The following is a 16,126-nucleotide window of genomic DNA, read 5'->3' as shown; positions in this document are numbered from 1 at the left end:
GCCCCAATTGCCAGCCAGGCCAAGGGACCCCACCCATGCACGAATTTGTGCACTGGGCCTCTAGTTTAAAAAATAATTTTCAATTTACCTCGTGTGCCATCTCTTAGATTGTCTTATATGTGAACTGTTGTGTTCTGTTTCAAAATTCAGACAAGCCTGGGTTCTGATCCTATCTCTACCACTTAATAAACATGTTATCTATAAAATGGGTAGAAGAAATAGTACTTACTGGATAGGGCTGTTGATATTGATTGAGATCACACATGTAACAAGATACACATGGTCGTCTGCAAATACTATCTGCCCATAAATATCATTGAGCATTTTGTCTTTGACACTTGAAAGAGTAAGTGGATTGGTGATGAAGAGAAAAGGAAGGTGAGGTAGCATTCATATCTGCAACTTAATTACCTTTGGTAATTCTTTGTGATTTTGTGAAAAAATAAGTTTAAATTATTGACTGAAATAAAGATTTTGGGATTTTCTATGTCCACATATCTATGCTGTGAATCCCTCTTTATGGATAATTGAAAATAATTGTATTTGTTGAACTCCTATATATTTTTTATAATATATGAGAATATATTTTTGGGTAAATTAACATATTAAAATGTAAAATGCCATAAATTATCTTGACATTACAGATAATTGGATAATTGAAATTTATTCTCTTCCTTCAAAAAATCTCTAATCAACAATAACAAAAATCATAGTAGTAAAGACAACAGTAAACAAAACCTTTTTATAAAATGAAACTGAAAGGTCAGATAGAAAGTATTTGTAACAAACTTGATAAGTAGATAATTTTTTATAACACAGAGCTCATGCAAAATAGTAAAATTAAAACATTAAGACCCCCCTTAATAATTAAAGAATGCAAATTCAACAATTCACATAGTTGAGAATATATTAGTAATTAAGAAACAAATATAGAAAATGACAAACTAAAATAGTCATTTTAAAAAAGAAAATTAAATCTATGTTGACATAAGTTCTTTTTTTTAACCCCATCAAATAGGCAAACTTTTTGAAAATATTACCTTGTGGAAATGTTGTGGAGAAACTCTATTATAGTTATATTCTATGTAAATGGAAAACTGTCACAATTGTGAGGCACCATCAAATAGTTATATCCAACAACCCTAAAGAATTTAGTATATATAAGAAATTACTACAATACAAAAACAATAAAGCCCAGAAATACTATATTTAGCAGTAGCAAAATTTTAAAGGTAAGAAAACATTGAGTAATATTATGCTTTATTAAAAACTATTGCCAACCTGGCCGGTTGGTTGATCATTGTCCTGTACACTGAAAGGTCACAGGTTGGATTCCTGGTCAGGGCACTTACCCAGGTTATGGAAACCTATCGAAGTTTCCCTCTCACATTGATGTTTCTCTCCCTCCTTTCCTTTTCCCCTGTTCTTCTCCTTCTCTCTTCCTCTCTCTCTCAAATCAATAAAAGCATATTATTAAAATCCAAGATTAACCGTAATGGACTGGTGTTAAAAAATTTTTTTAAATGCTATTTTCATGAAAATTGCAGCTACAGGAAAAATATATTTATAGCTGTATGCATATTTTTGATTACCACTATAAAAATTATATATGTGAAGGGACAAGAACCATAAGAAAACAGTGAATGAAAGATTTTTATTTACTTGACCAGCAGAATATTGGGCTTTTGTTTTTTTTCTTTTTTTTTTTAATTGTGTATATCTTCAAGCAATTTGTTAATTATATAACAATTTTAAACAAAAGAAAGTGTTCTAACTGTATTTTGCCCTATAAAGAATATTTGTAACAAAATAAACTGACAAACAAAATAGGTCCAGAGGTATGGATGCATGGAACAGAATAACAGATCTTTGTGGACGGGGGTGGGGTAGAGGTGAGGGGACAAGAAGAGATTAACCAAAGAACATACATGCATATATGCATAACCCATGGACACAGAGAGTAGCATGGGAAAGGCCTGCGGTGGGGCAGGGGTTTGGTGGAGGGGGGCAAAAAGGGAGAAAATGGGAGGTGTCTGTAATACTGTAAAAAATAAAATAAAATTTTAAAAGAAAGAATATTTGTTAGCTGTTTGCCATCAGAAAACTTACTAAGCACTCCTTAAATATTTTTTATTCTTACTGTTCTTTTTCAGAACTTCCTGAAAGTATGTGTCTTAAATTTCAATGTGGTGTTCAGATTCAGTTAGGATTTGCGGCTGAATTTTCCAACGTCATGATAATCTATACAAGTATAGTCCACAAACCACCGGATATAATAATGTGCGATGCCTATGTTACCGATTTTCCACTTGTAAGGCTCTCCTTTTTTTATTATTTAAAATTAATGACATATCCTTATTACTAAAGACTAAATTTTGGAAAATTTAAAGTTGATGGTAAATATAAAAGAAATATGTATACATATATAGAACATATGTAAATACTTATTTGAATTTTAGTAACAATGGTCATATTATTTGAAAACAAATCGCCAGCATACCTTAAATTTGTCAGGTTTAGAAATGTCTAAAGATTGGCTCTAAAACAGTGGTTCTCAGCCTTCCTAATGCCTTGACCCTTTAATACAGTTCCTCATGTTGTGACCCCCAATTTCATTGTTACAAATTGAACATAATTAAAGCATAGTGATTAATCACAAAAAAATATGTAATTATATGTGTGTTTTCAGATGGTCTTAGGCGACCCCTGTGAAAGGGTCGTTCGACCCCCAAAGGGGTCGCGACCCACAGGTTGAGAACCACTGCTCTAAAAGAAGATAAACAGAAAGGCAGTCTTTGGTGTATCCATTTATTCTTCTTAAATATACGAGTCATATAAATTCTCTACCCCTTCCCCAAAGTGATGAATGAGGAAGGAGAGAATCCAGGAGCCGCTACATGGGGCTCAAACTTAAAAAGAATCTTGAGTAGGTTAAGAAGTGTTTCTAGAGATCGTTTGAAAGTAACTTCCTTTAGAGCTAACATTTTACATGTACCAGCACAAAATTTTAGATTCCTATTATTCCTAGAACATTGTTTCTTTAGTCCTGGATAAATGATTACCTACTTAGGCCAGTATTCATGAGAGAGCAAGACCTGTTGAGATTTTTATTGTCTAGACAATGTTGTGATTTCATTAATAACATTCACTGATTTTCACAGGACCTAGATATTGATCCAAAAGATGCAAATAAAGGGACACCTGAAGAAACCGGCAGCTATTTAGTGTCAAAGGAGCTTCCCAAGCATTGCCTCTACACTAGACTCAGTTCACTGCAAAAATTAAAGGTTACTATTTTTTCCTGTTTATAACTAACAGAAAACTTTATGAAAGCAAAAATTTATTTGGGCATGTGATCTTTGTATAGGAGGTGCTGCTTCATTGAGTATGAAATTAAAGTAGAGATAACTGATATACAGTGAGTCTTAGCAGTGACCCTTTTCAGATTATATTCAGTTTCTGATGACAGCCTGAGGGTTTTCACATGAGAGTATATGTGACTACCCTCCATGTTGCTGAAAAGTTAGAGACATAGAGCTTAGTCTGCTTTTAAATATCTCGGCATTTTTAAATAATTATTTCCTAGTTCCATGACTTTCTACAAAACAAATAGCAAATTAGAATCAGAACTTATTTTACCTATTTTTCATTTCTTGTTAACTTATATATCACTACCTCTGTATGATTGAGCTTTCTCATAAAAGCATATCCTTGCCAAACCTGAGTTTGTAATGTATTCATAGCTGCATGACCATTGGATGTGTTAGCCAAAACCTAGGGAATAAGTGGGCCCTACTGACATTTGCAGAAAGACAACCGACATAACCTGTTGTCACCCTGTTCATAGCTAATCTGTATTCTCCTTTGAGCTTTGAAAATCAGCCCATTTTCTGATTTAGTTACACCACCTATAATTGTGGATTATTATTTCACAATATTTTAAAAACAGATAACCTTTTGGCTTGGGTATAAAGCCAGACTATTGTTTCATTAAAGGATTACCCCCATCATCTCCAACAGTAGAGAAGGGGAAGTTTCTGAAGCCCCACTGCTTTGAATATGCCTTTTCACTATTCATCAGGAATATAACACAGGATCTCTGTGATTTTTGACTATAATAGTAAGAACTAGAATTATATGAATTAAAAGTATTGATTGAGGGGAAATGAGAAGACTATAGCCGGCCTTTTTCGTGTAGGGAAGGTGTAAAGGATGCCTGAGTATTTGGAACCTGGAGTGGATTTTCATTGTTGCTTGGTTTTTCTATACTTGTTTGAATATACTTACTCCTTTTCCTTTTCAGGAACATCTGATCTTCACAGTATGCTTATCATATCAGTACTCCGGATTGGAAGATACCATAGAGGAAAAGCAGGAAGTGAATGTTGGGAAACCTCTCATTGCTAAACTAGACATCCACCGAGGTTCGGGAAGGAAGACTTGCTTTCAAACTTGTATTATGTGCAGTGGCCCTTACCAGAGCTCTACATCCACCTCAGTGGGAGCTGGACATTATCATTCTTCTCAAGACTCATTCCTTGGTGTTTACCATTCACATCTTGGTAATTCAAGTAGTGCCGTACCGTCGGATAGCTGTCAATGCAGCCGGACTGCAGACGCATTTATTTCAAGTCATCACACACACCATTATTCGTGTCATTTTGTTAGAAGTAACGTGCCGGTTGAGACAACTGATGAAATACCATTTAACTTCTCTGATGGGCTCAGGATTTCTGAAAAGTGACCTCCTTGTTTTTGAACGTTATCAGAATTACTAGATGCATCATATGCCACAGTCTTATAGAAAGTGAGGGGGGAAAGCATGTATGTGTATGTAGAGAGAGAAAATAACAGCTGTTTCACAGCAAGCTCAGGACTTTGAGATGTTGCAATTATATTATTTAACCACAGACTTCCTCGTCCTTTCTCTTTTAAGGTTTTGTGAATTGGCTGGTTTGTTCTGTAAGAGTGAGATATGGATGTATATCAGTTTACTTGTATATAACAAAAATATTTTCATTTTGACCACTCTAAAGTAAGAACAGTGGGAATGGCATTATTGTAGAATAAGTCATTGTGTTTTTAGAACCAGTGATCATCAAGCTTAATCTTATTTTATCAGCAGGAGAAACAAATTGAGGCATCTTGTTTAAGTGAGAGCTGGCACTGAAACCTCCAGATTTCTATGCCCATGTTTATGCCACTACACACTGCCTCCCTGACTGGTTCTGAGATAGGTATTACTTTTGTAGATAGATTTAAAGATAGATATGTAAATATATATATATCTGTAAATAATCTAGAAATGTACAAACTTTAGGGCTTTTTGCTACAATTGTGAGTTAAAAGGTTTTTATATAAATTTTTTGTAGAACAAGCTGAAATTTTCCTAAGGTCATGAAAGCACATGAGAAGTGACAAAATGTTTGTCTCTGTTAAAGCTAGACATCAAGATAAGTTTGCTACTGGATAATCTTGGTAGCTGTTGGTCTGACTCTTACAAACATTAGACATGTTTTCCTTGATAACATGTATTTTTTAATTGAATTTTACTCACTTTAAGAGATAACTGTGCCCTAACCGGTTTGGCTCAGTGGATAGAGCGTTGGCCTGCGGACTGAAGGGTCCCAGGTTCGATTCCAGTTAAGGGCATGTACCTTAATTGCGGGCACATCCCTAGTAGAAGGTGTGCAGGAGGCAGCTGATCAGTGTGTCTCTCTCATTGATGTTCCTAACTCTCTAACCCTCTCCCTTCCTCTCTGTAAAAATATATTTTTTAAAAAAGAGAGAGATAACTGTATTGCTTTTGCTTCTACCCAGAAGCATCTTAAATCCTAAAAACAACTTATCCTGGTATATTCTGTTTTCTTTATTTTACAAAAGAGAAAGTGAGGTTCAAACATATTAAGTGCCTGCCTGAGGCCATCCCACTAACAGGTGTCAGATTGGGAATTCAAAGCTATCCAAAATGGCCCCAGAGCCAGACCTTCTTGCACTACACTGCCCTGTCCCCTGTCTGCTCTATCCTCTGGTCATCTCTGTAGGAAAGCGGAAACAAGAAGGTATTGCATTGTTCGCCTCAGCTGAGAGCATGCACATCAAGGAACTCAAAATCTTCACTGGGGGCAGCGGCCAGCACCTGCAGCAGCGGGCACCGGGCACCTGTCGGAGAGTCTCAGACTTGAGGCCAGAGGCTCCACTCCCTGCGAGCCCAGATGCCACTCCAGCCTTCAAGCAAAGACACAGAAGAGATGGAAGCAGAGGGTGACTCAGCTGCCGAGATGAACCGAGAGCAAGAAGAGAGTGAGGAGGAACGAAGTGGCAGCCAGACCGAGTCCGAGGTGGAGAGCTCAGAGATGGACGATGAGGACTACGCACGGCGCCGCAGCGAGTGCGTCAATGAGATGCTGGATCTGGAGAAGCAGTTCTCGGAGCTAAAGGAGAAGTTGTTCAGGGAACGACTGAGTCAGCTGCAGGTGTGGCTGGAGGAAGTGGAGGCTGAGAGAGCACCCGAATACACAGAGCCCCTGGGGGGGCTGCAGAGGAGCCTCAAGATTCGCATCCAGGTGGCAGAGATCTACAAGGGCTTCTGTCTGGATGTGATCAGGAATAAGTATGAGTGTGAGCTGCAGAGAGCTAAGCAGCACCTGGAGAGTGACAAGCTGCTGCTCTGTGACGCTGCAGGGGGAGCTGCAGGAGCGGATGCAGAGGCTGGAGGAAGACCGCCAGAGCCTGGACATCAGCTCGGAGTGGCGGGATGACAAACTGCACACCAGAGGCAGCTCAAGGACCTGGGACTCCCTGCCGCCCAGCAAGAGGAAGAAGGCACCCCTCGTTTCTGGCCCTTACATCGTGTACCTGCTGCAGGAGATCGACATCCTGGAGGACTGGACGGCTATCAAAAAGGCTAGGGCAGCTGTGTCCCCTCAGAAGAGAAAATCAGATGGACCGTGACCCTGCGATTCACAGCCAGCGGGGCCCCTCGGAGCAACAGGCACCAAAACCCGGATTTACATTTTCCTACTGCAGCCAGGCAGACGGACAAGCCATCGGGGTCTTTCCAGCCGGCTCTCCAGTGCTGCTGCTGGGCACTCCCCTCCAGTCCTCACTGGTCTGGACTCCTCTGATCCTGCTCAGGGCTTGTACAGCTGTGGCCCAAGCTGTCCTAGCCGGGCCAGACTGAGTCCCTCATCCCCAACAGCCCCTCCCTTCCCCTGCCGAAGTCCGCCCCCTAGGTCCCTCCCCGACAAAGAAGACCTGCCTCGTCTTAAGCCAAAGCACATCCTTCCTGCTGACCTTGGACATGGCTCCCCACTCACCGAGCCAGTGTGTTGGACCCACTTCGTGGGAACTCTGAACCAGAAGTCCTGTTTGGGGTGGGGGGGTGCTGTCCTGGCTCTTGCTGTGCTGAGAAGGCGGGCTCCTCAGGTCTTCTCAAGGCAGTCCTTGGTGCCTGCCTCCACTCTGCGGGGACTGGAATTAAAGCATTTCCTGGGTCAAAAAAAAAAAATCTTGCCGAAACCGGTTTGGCTCAGTGGATAGAGCGTCGGCCTGCGGACTGAAGGGTCCCGGGTTCGATTCCGGTCAAGGGCATGTACCTGGGTTGTGGGCACTTCCCCAGTGGGGGATGTGCAGGAGGCAGCTGATCGATGTTTCTCTCTCATCGATGTTTCTAGCTCTCTCTCTCTCTTCCTCTCTGTAAAAAATCAATAAAATATATTTTAAAAAAAAAAAATCTTCACTGGTCTGCACATGTCTGAGTGATCAAAAAAGTGCTTCAGATATTGATTTTGGGATTACAAATAAATTGGCAAATTCAAAATTCAGAATTGTGAATAATGAGTATCAATTGTGCCATGTTCATAAAGGTCAAAATTGCCATAATTATCTTGATAGATGCAGGAAAAACATTTGATTCAACACCCTTTCATGATAAACTTAGTCAACAGCTAGGAATGAAAGGAAACTTCCTCAATATGATAAAAGGCATCTATCAGAAACCCACATCTAAGATCATACTTGATGGCAGCAGACTGAATGTTGAATGCTCTCCTCCTAAGATCAGGAAGAACACAAGGATGTTCTCTTTCACCGCTCCTATTTAACATTCTACTTGAGGTTCCAACCATGGTAATTAGGCAAGAGAAAGAAATAAAAGGCAAGCATACTGGAAAAGAAGGAAAACTAAACGTATTTACAAATGACATTATATAGGAATCCTAAGGAGTTTATTTTAAAACAATGAGTTCACCCACTTTGCAATTGTTTGTTATCTAATTAGGCTGCAAACCAAGATATTTCACTGTATACCAGGTAACATAAAATAAAAATAAATGAGTTCAACAGGTTATAGGATAGATATAAGATCAATATACAAAAATCCGTTTTATTTCTTTTTTTATGAATGACAACTTTATTTTTTTACAGTTAAAGGCTGATAAAAAACACCATTGTAAATTCTATTAAAACACATCTCAAACACTGATAACTATATTTACTTATTAAATGCTGTTAAAGTTTTCTAAAACAACTTGAAAACATCCAACACACATGTTTAATCTCAGTACAGTGGGTTCAAGACCACATGTTACATACATCAAGGCCAGATTGCAAGTTATCATCTTCGTGTTTTCTTTTAAATGCATTTGATGATTCATTGGCAGTATTTTGTGATGACATCATGTTAGTGGTAATAAGAATGATTTTGGACACAGTTGATGGATTAATTAGGGCGTTCTGAACTGCTGATCTTACAGGAATTGATGCTTTTACAGCTAGGGACTATGAAGTGGGCATCTGTACTGTAAACCTTTGTCCTGTGAGGGACATTGGAGTCCCTGCTTTTGTTGAAACTGGCATAATTTGTGGGGTTGATGTGCCAAGTGTGAGAGTAGTTGGTCTTCTAGTAACTAACCAACGCTTAACTGTGTAACTGTTATTCTTTCTGCAGAAGTAGATGCCTATTTTTTGTAAAGACTTAAGTCTATAGTTTGGAGCAGCCAGGCAATATCTGTCAGGTGGCAATCTATGGCCTGAATGTGGCTTGACAATGGCAAAGGGTTTGATTTTGTTGCCTTGCAATATCCAATGAAAAATTTATTGGGGGAGGACACTGGGTTGCCAATTGCACATCAGCTGCATCAATAGCAGCTTTCTTAGCATGGCTCGAAGGAATTTTTGCATCATTTAGAATTGTGGTCACATATTGGAAGATAAGTAAATGCCAACATCTGATAACCCTTGGCTCATATTCTATAATCCCCATAATCCTTCAGGGTTTGTACCATCATCTGCGCATCCTTTGGCATGCTCTTGGGGAAGCCATCCTGCCAGACTCCATGCATCCAGTGATCAGACTTCTTGAGCTTAATCACCCACACTAATATGTTTCAGTCCCGATCTTGATGCAAGTTCTTTGTCTAGCGACCCCTGGTGCACCAGTGAGCAGGATGTTTGGAAGCAACGTGGTGACTCTCTAGTTTTATTTCTATACTAGCAATGAACATTCTGAAGTTGAGACTTTTTTTAAAAAATTCAATTTATAGTAGCATCACTATGAATAATGAAGAAATTAAAGAAGATCTAAAAAAATGGGAAAACATCTTTGTTCATGGATTGGAAGACAACATTGTTAAGATGGAAGTGTTGCCCAAATTGGTTTACAGATTCAATTCCCATCAAAATCCCAACTGGCTCTTTTTTGCAGAAATTGACAAGTTAATGATAAAATTCAGACAGAAATGCAAGGGACCCATAGCCAAAACAACTTTAAAAAGAAAGTTGAAAGACACATCAATTTTAAAACTTATTGCAAAGCTACAGTAATCAAGATAGTTTAGTACTGGCATAAAGATAGATGTATAGGTCAAGGGAATATAAAATATAACTTAGAGTTTAGAAATAAATTCATACATTTATGAATTGATTTTTTGACAAGGGTATCAATCCCATTCAGTGGAAAAGAGTTGCCTTTTCAACAGTCAGGAAAACTGCATAACCATGTGTCAATGGACTTCCACCTTATGCCTACAAATTTTAATTCAAAATGGATCATACACCTAAATATAAGAGTTAAAACTATAAAACTCTTACAAGAAAACAGAAGTAAATATTTGTGACCTTGAGCTAAGTGATAGTTTCTTAGAACAACACCAAAAGCACTAGTAACAAAGGAAAAAAATTGGGCTGTTTCAAAATTAAATTTTGTGCTTTAAAGGATGTTATTGAGAAAGTAAAAAGATAAGACACAGCATGGTAGGAAAGTTTTGAAAATCCTATCTGATAAGAGACTTGTATCCATAATATATAATTTGTATAATTTATAATAAAACATACATAGGGTGTCCCAAAAAGTGTATACATACACTGAATAATCATAAAGGCAGTGTTTATTAACATTTCATTTTGAAAATTGAACTATTAGCTGTTTATGTATACATTTTTTAGACATCCTGTATATATGCTACTGCCTAATTATAGTTATTGTAGAACAGTAACCAATGAGCAAAATAGTAGCCTCTAACACCATGTGGTAATTGAGTGATTGAAATACAGCTAGTGTGGGGAACTGAATTTTTAAATTTTAGGATTAATTTAGCCACATCTAGCTAATAGCTTCCATATTTGTGCTGTAGTAGGAAGTGGAGCTAGAAGTTAGGTAGGCTAAAGGGGCTTTTACTTTTCACCTTATACTCTTGTGTGTATTTGAATTTTTAAGCTGAGTGTGTATAATTTTAAAACATTTTTAAATAGCTACAGGGATGGTTCAGTGCTTGTCTTCTATCAGCCATTGCTTTTATTTTACTTGAATCTCTTACACCAATTGTTTTATAACATTAACATAGGATTTATACTTCAGTGGAACTTTGCAAAGGTGACCTTTCAATGCTAACTATAATATGAGGAATTGATTCGGATATTAAAAGCTTACATATCCAAAGGTAATATTTGATTCTGGGGGAGGGGGTAATCTCTGGACAGTAACTAAAAATTATTACAAAGTAGCCATTATAAACAATGTGTTTTCTAATAAAAGAAAAATCAAATATCAGTACACGAGATTATATGAATATAAGACATTAAAGGCTATCTATCCAAAGGCAAACAGGTCAAATAAATAGGCAGCAGCATAGCCTAGGAAGGAAAGTGTGTTGAGAATACCAACAGAAAAGGTGCCTTCAGACCTTCCCTCTCCTCCCTCACCAATACTTACTACTCTAAGTCTCTGACTAGCACAAGAATCAACAATGAGGTGGTGTCTTCAGTAAACACAATTTTTTGACTTGTCAAAACTCAAGAAAATTCAATCATGTAGCCACAGCCTAGATAGTTAATCTATTGACACACAGATCAGCACAAATTTAATATCATGTGAGATCTGTTTTTTGAAGGGTTTTTAATTTTTGTTGTTTTCTGTTATTTGAACATTCTGTGGTTATTTATATACTATCATTGCTTTTAACTATAAACTGATACCAAATACTCAGAAATTACATATTACTTCCATGCATTTCTCCCTATTTACCTGGTTTGACACTGAATTTTATCCAGGCCTACCTAACATATATATATACATTTTAATATATTTTTACTGATTTCAGAGAGGAAGGGAGAGAGATAGAAACATCAATGAGAAAGAATCATTGATCGGCTGCCTCCTGCATGTTCCACACTGGGGATCAAGTCCTGACCAGGAATCAAACTGTGACCTGGTTCATAGGTCGAAGCTCAACCACTGAGCCATGCTGGCAGGGCTAATACTTGCCCTTGAATTATGTGATAGAGCTCTCATAATTCTATAATATTAGTAAAGAAAAATATACCCAGAACATGAGAATGTTTGTATAAATACATAATTTTTTTTCTAATTTGACACCATTAAAAGTATTTCAGCATCTGACACAAAGCTTGTCTTTCGTAAGGAGTCTGAGTCCTGTTCACTCTTCCACCCAAACTCACTTGGTGAAAGGCTGCTTGCAGCTACCATTTTAGTAGAATGAGTGGTTCATCAATATTATCCAAGCTTAAGGTGTAAATGTTTATGTAAAAGAAGGAAAGCAAATAAGCCTTGGGGTGGGCGTGTGGCTTTCTGTATGCTAGGTACAGACGTTTGACACACAGGGGTCACTTAACTCTGCCTTGCCATCTAGCGATGAGGAAACCAATTGTTAGGCTAACTGAGATGTCAGTTCATCCTGGAGAGCCCAACTGGTGAGTAGAGGAGGCAGGGAGGCGCCAACCCAGACCTAGCCCATTGTTTTCTCATGGTGCTGCTGCTGATTGTCCAATACCCACAGGATAGATACACAGTCATTGTTGAATATAAATGCTGAGTCCCTGCAAAAGTCATGTGACAGCAAATGCTCAGGTTTGCTGGAGTTTTCTATACTTGTCTAAGAGATATAAATCATTGTTTGAATGAAGTTTGCGAGAAGCCATCCTACTCTGAAAACAGAAGGAATGGCGTCTGGAATTTGATAGCTCAATCTTGGTGCTTTTCCAACAAGCAGAAAAAGAGCCAACAGTGATTTTTGATGGCATAAGTGTGTGAACACTGTGGCTTAATATTTCGTTCTAATAATATAAAAAATGTTTTAAATATGGAAACATTCTTTTTTAAAAATAGGTTTGTATTGATTTTTAGAGGAAGAGAGAGGGATAGAGAGATAGAAACATCGATGAGAGCTGCTGCCTCCCGCACCCACCTCTACCTCCCAGGTCTGCAACCCCAGCATATGCCCTGACCGGGAATAGAATCAGTGACCCTTTGGTCCATGGGTTGGCGCTCAACCGGCTGAGCCACACCAGCTGGGCTGGAAACATTATTCTTAAAGGAGAAAGTAATTTACCAACTCTAGGTGAGAAAGTCACAGGTCACACTCCAAAAACTTCCAAAGGAGTTGGCCTGAAATTAGTAACGTTGCTGTGTTATGCTCAACATATGTTGCTGTGTTCTGACAGGGAAAGGTGCTAAAAATATTTTTAAAGTATTTTCATAAGCTTTAGTTTTACCACTTTTTAAAACTTTGTATAGAATGGTCATTACTGTGTTACAAAGATTTACGTCTTCCCTAAAAACTTCCTTTCTATGTTTTATTATTTTCTATGTGTCTCTGTCCCTCTTGCTGGCGGACTCGGGTGCCCACGTTATCATCTGGCCTCGGTGGCCTCTACTCTGTGCCCAGTGTGGGCAGGTGGCTTTGTCTCCCTTCCTGGTTTCCTGTGCTAACAGTGGACCTCATACGGAGGCCAGGTTTTCACACTGTTATCTGAAACAGTGGGAGTGGGGCCCCTCACCTCTGTTTCATCTGGAGCAAATCTGCTTTTATGTTTATAGACGGCCTTTCCAAGTTAGCTTCAGTTTGTATAGAAGGTTTCTCAGCCAGCAACCATGGATCCCCTCTGAGTTCTGGGGAGGCCATAAGCTGAAGTTGCCAGCAGAGGGCAGCACAGGTTTGAGTTTGTCCTTGGCTCTCCGGTCTGGGAGCCAATGTACATTCCCAAGTTTCAGTGGGAAGAATGACCCAGGAGGCAATTTTGTGTGTTTACAACCTGGAGCTCCCACACGCACTCAGGGCCTACCCATCCAGCCAGTGACTTACTGCAGTGACAGGAGGAAGCGGGGAGGAAGAAGGGACGCAGGGGGGCCCCGGGAGCCAAGGAAAGGCTGCAGAGGCAGCGTGGGCGGCAGCCAGGCTCAGCCAGGCCATGAACCAGCCCTTGCACGTGATTGTTGCTGTCTCCTCTCCTGTCCTCTCACTCCCGAGACCCTGGTACCAAACAGCATAGAGAAACCATGAGACGACCCACTTCTCCTGGGCATGGGCTTGGCCACATGGAAGTAGACCTCCTCTGAGGGAGGCTCCTGCCTCCTGCCCAGCTGGGGCCCCTCTTTGGGGGTTAGAGGGAGAGAGTCAGGGCACAGATGCCAAAGAACCTCCAGTTCCAGCTGAGTTTGGGAATCTCCACATCCAGCCAGAAAAGCAGAGGATTGCAGAAGGCTTCCCTGATGTGACCCTGAATAAAAAATTATCTATATAATAAAGAGCCAGGGTCATAAGGACCAAAGGCTCGACCAGAAGTGGTGCCCCCCCCCCCCAAAAAAAAAAAAAAAAAAAAAGTGGTGCCCCAACCCAGCACTGACTGCCTAGAGCAGTGATGGCAAGCCTTTTGAACTCGGCATGTCAGCATTTTGAAAAACCCTAACTTAACTCTGGTGCCGTGTCACATATAGAAAGTTTTTGATACTTGCAACCATAATAAAACAAAGACTTATATTTTTGATATTTATTTTATATATTGAAATGCCATTTAACAAAGAAAAATCAACCAAAAAGATGAGTTCGCGTGTCACCTCTGACACGCGTCATAGGTTCACCATCACTGGCCTAGAGGGCTGCGGATCAGGCCCAGAGAGAGGCCTGCAGAGGAGAGGCAGGGTCTGATCTGTAGCCTCTATGGCAGCCATTGATCAGAACTTGCCTCTCTCTCTCCCGACCTAGCCAACAGCCAGGCCTCCATTTCTCTCCAAGCCTCCACCAGGGCTGCTGATCAGCCCTGCCTTTCTAATCAGGCCCTGTTGATAGGCCCAGAGACACTGACTGGCATAGAAACTAACCAATCAGAACCAAATCTGGGTGAATGTAAGGAGCCAATGGCTGCCTAGGAGGTGGAGCTTTTGATGCTGACTGGCATAGAAACTGACCAATCAGAACCAATTGGCCAGCAGGGGAGGGAAGTTAGGGGCGATCAGACAGGCAGGCAAATGCAGTTAAGGGCAATCAGACAGGCAGGCAGAGAGGTTAGGGGCAATAAGGCAGGCAGGAAGAGGCAGTTAGGGGTGATCAGGCAGGCAGGCAGGGAGGCGAGTGGTTAGGAGCCAGCGGTCCCATATTATGAGAGGGGTGTCTGACTGCCTGTGGGATCGGGCCTAAACCAGCGGTTGGACATCCCCTGAGGGGTCCCTGATTGGAGTGGGTGCAGGCTGGCTGAGGGACACCCCCACCCCCGCCTCCATGCATGAATTTCATGCACCGGGCCTCTAGTTTAAAATTAAAGATGTGACCCTGGACTTGAGCCTCTTCAAATGGAGTGTCAATCATGAATAAAAGTGTTAAATCCACACTAATTTCATTTTGTGATGATGTTTTAAAACTGGGGTAAAATGTACATAAGTTAAAGTGTGCACCATTTGAAGTGTATGGTACAATCATGTTACATGTACTCATATTTTTCCCATTCTAGATGTTTATTGTGGTTTCTCATGTACAGAGAGAGATGCCTCAGGTGAAGCTCCAAGAAAAGGCAGATCCTGGAAAATAATTTCACTGAGAAAAATGGAAGGAATTCCAAGGTGGGTAGGAGAGGTTCTTCAGGCCTGTGCACTGATGCCTTTCCAGGACAACTCTGCCCAGGGGGTGGGGGCAAGGGAGCGCTGGGGAGTGTTCTCTCCTGTAGACCTCGGCCATATCTGCCCCCACACCTTCCCCATACACTGGCCAGACGGGACCACAGTTACCTGGAAGGGTCTGTGAGTCTGCCAAAGGGGTCCCTGTCCACGTTCAGAAACGGGACCAATGGGAAGTGGTGAGTAATCATGACACAAAAAAATACATGCCTTAGACATTTGGCCTTCCATGAGCTAGAAAGCGAGCAAGACAGAACCTGAACCCCAATACTAACTGTGGGCACTATTTAGACAGCCCCTCCTACGAGCCTGGCACTGTGCTGACTACATTGCTTACTGGGCCTTTTCGAGGGCGTCGCTGTCATTATGCCTGTCACCGCAGGGGGAACAAACCCAAGGCTTGGCCGACGTGCCTGAGGCCACTGAGGAGGCTGATGGTGGTGCCTGGATTTGGACCCAACAGCCTAGCTCCAGCAATATGGCTGCATGACCTCACCTTGCCAACACTGTGCTGGCGGGCAGCGATGAGCTATGCGGGGCGCTCCCATCCTGCGGGAGCTCAGAAGTGGCAGGTAGGTGAGTGTCCCATCTTTGGACAATGTCAGGGGCACCAGTCCTGATGTGCTAGAACTGCCCAAAATCTATTCTGACGGGTAAATTAATTTCTACATGAAAGCTTTCACAGGGCCACAGTGGAACCACAAAGGTATTCACCAACCT

At 40.7% G+C, this 16,126-nt stretch overlaps 1 protein-coding gene and 2 pseudogenes across 3 annotated transcripts in view; 2 read left to right on the top strand and 1 right to left on the bottom strand.

Annotated features, from left to right (window-relative positions):
- Positions 1-4,912, top strand: part of MALT1 (MALT1 paracaspase) — a 56,050-nt gene extending 51,138 nt beyond the window's left edge. For all 3 annotated transcript variants that reach the window (XM_036321558.1, XM_036321557.1, XM_036321559.1), the window contains 3 exons: positions 2,154-2,311; positions 3,162-3,287; positions 4,304-4,912. In XM_036321558.1, the coding sequence (XP_036177451.1) occupies positions 2,154-2,311; positions 3,162-3,287; positions 4,304-4,744 (725 nt within the window). In that variant the 3' untranslated portion in view covers positions 4,745-4,912. The remainder of the gene's footprint in view (positions 1-2,153; positions 2,312-3,161; positions 3,288-4,303) is intronic.
- Positions 4,913-5,671: 759 nt separating this feature from the next.
- LOC118662764 lies at positions 5,672-7,510 on the top strand (annotated as a pseudogene).
- A 1,064-nt stretch (positions 7,511-8,574) lies between these two features.
- Positions 8,575-9,340, bottom strand: LOC118663302 (annotated as a pseudogene).
- Positions 9,341-16,126: the final 6,786 nt, after the last annotated feature.

Source organism: Myotis myotis, unplaced genomic scaffold (genome assembly GCF_014108235.1).
Source record: "Myotis myotis isolate mMyoMyo1 unplaced genomic scaffold, mMyoMyo1.p scaffold_m19_p_9, whole genome shotgun sequence".
Lineage (NCBI taxonomy): Eukaryota > Metazoa > Chordata > Mammalia > Chiroptera > Vespertilionidae > Myotis > Myotis myotis.
The sequence above is the reverse complement of the archived record's forward strand: the minus strand, read 5'-3'. Positions and strand labels throughout refer to the sequence as shown.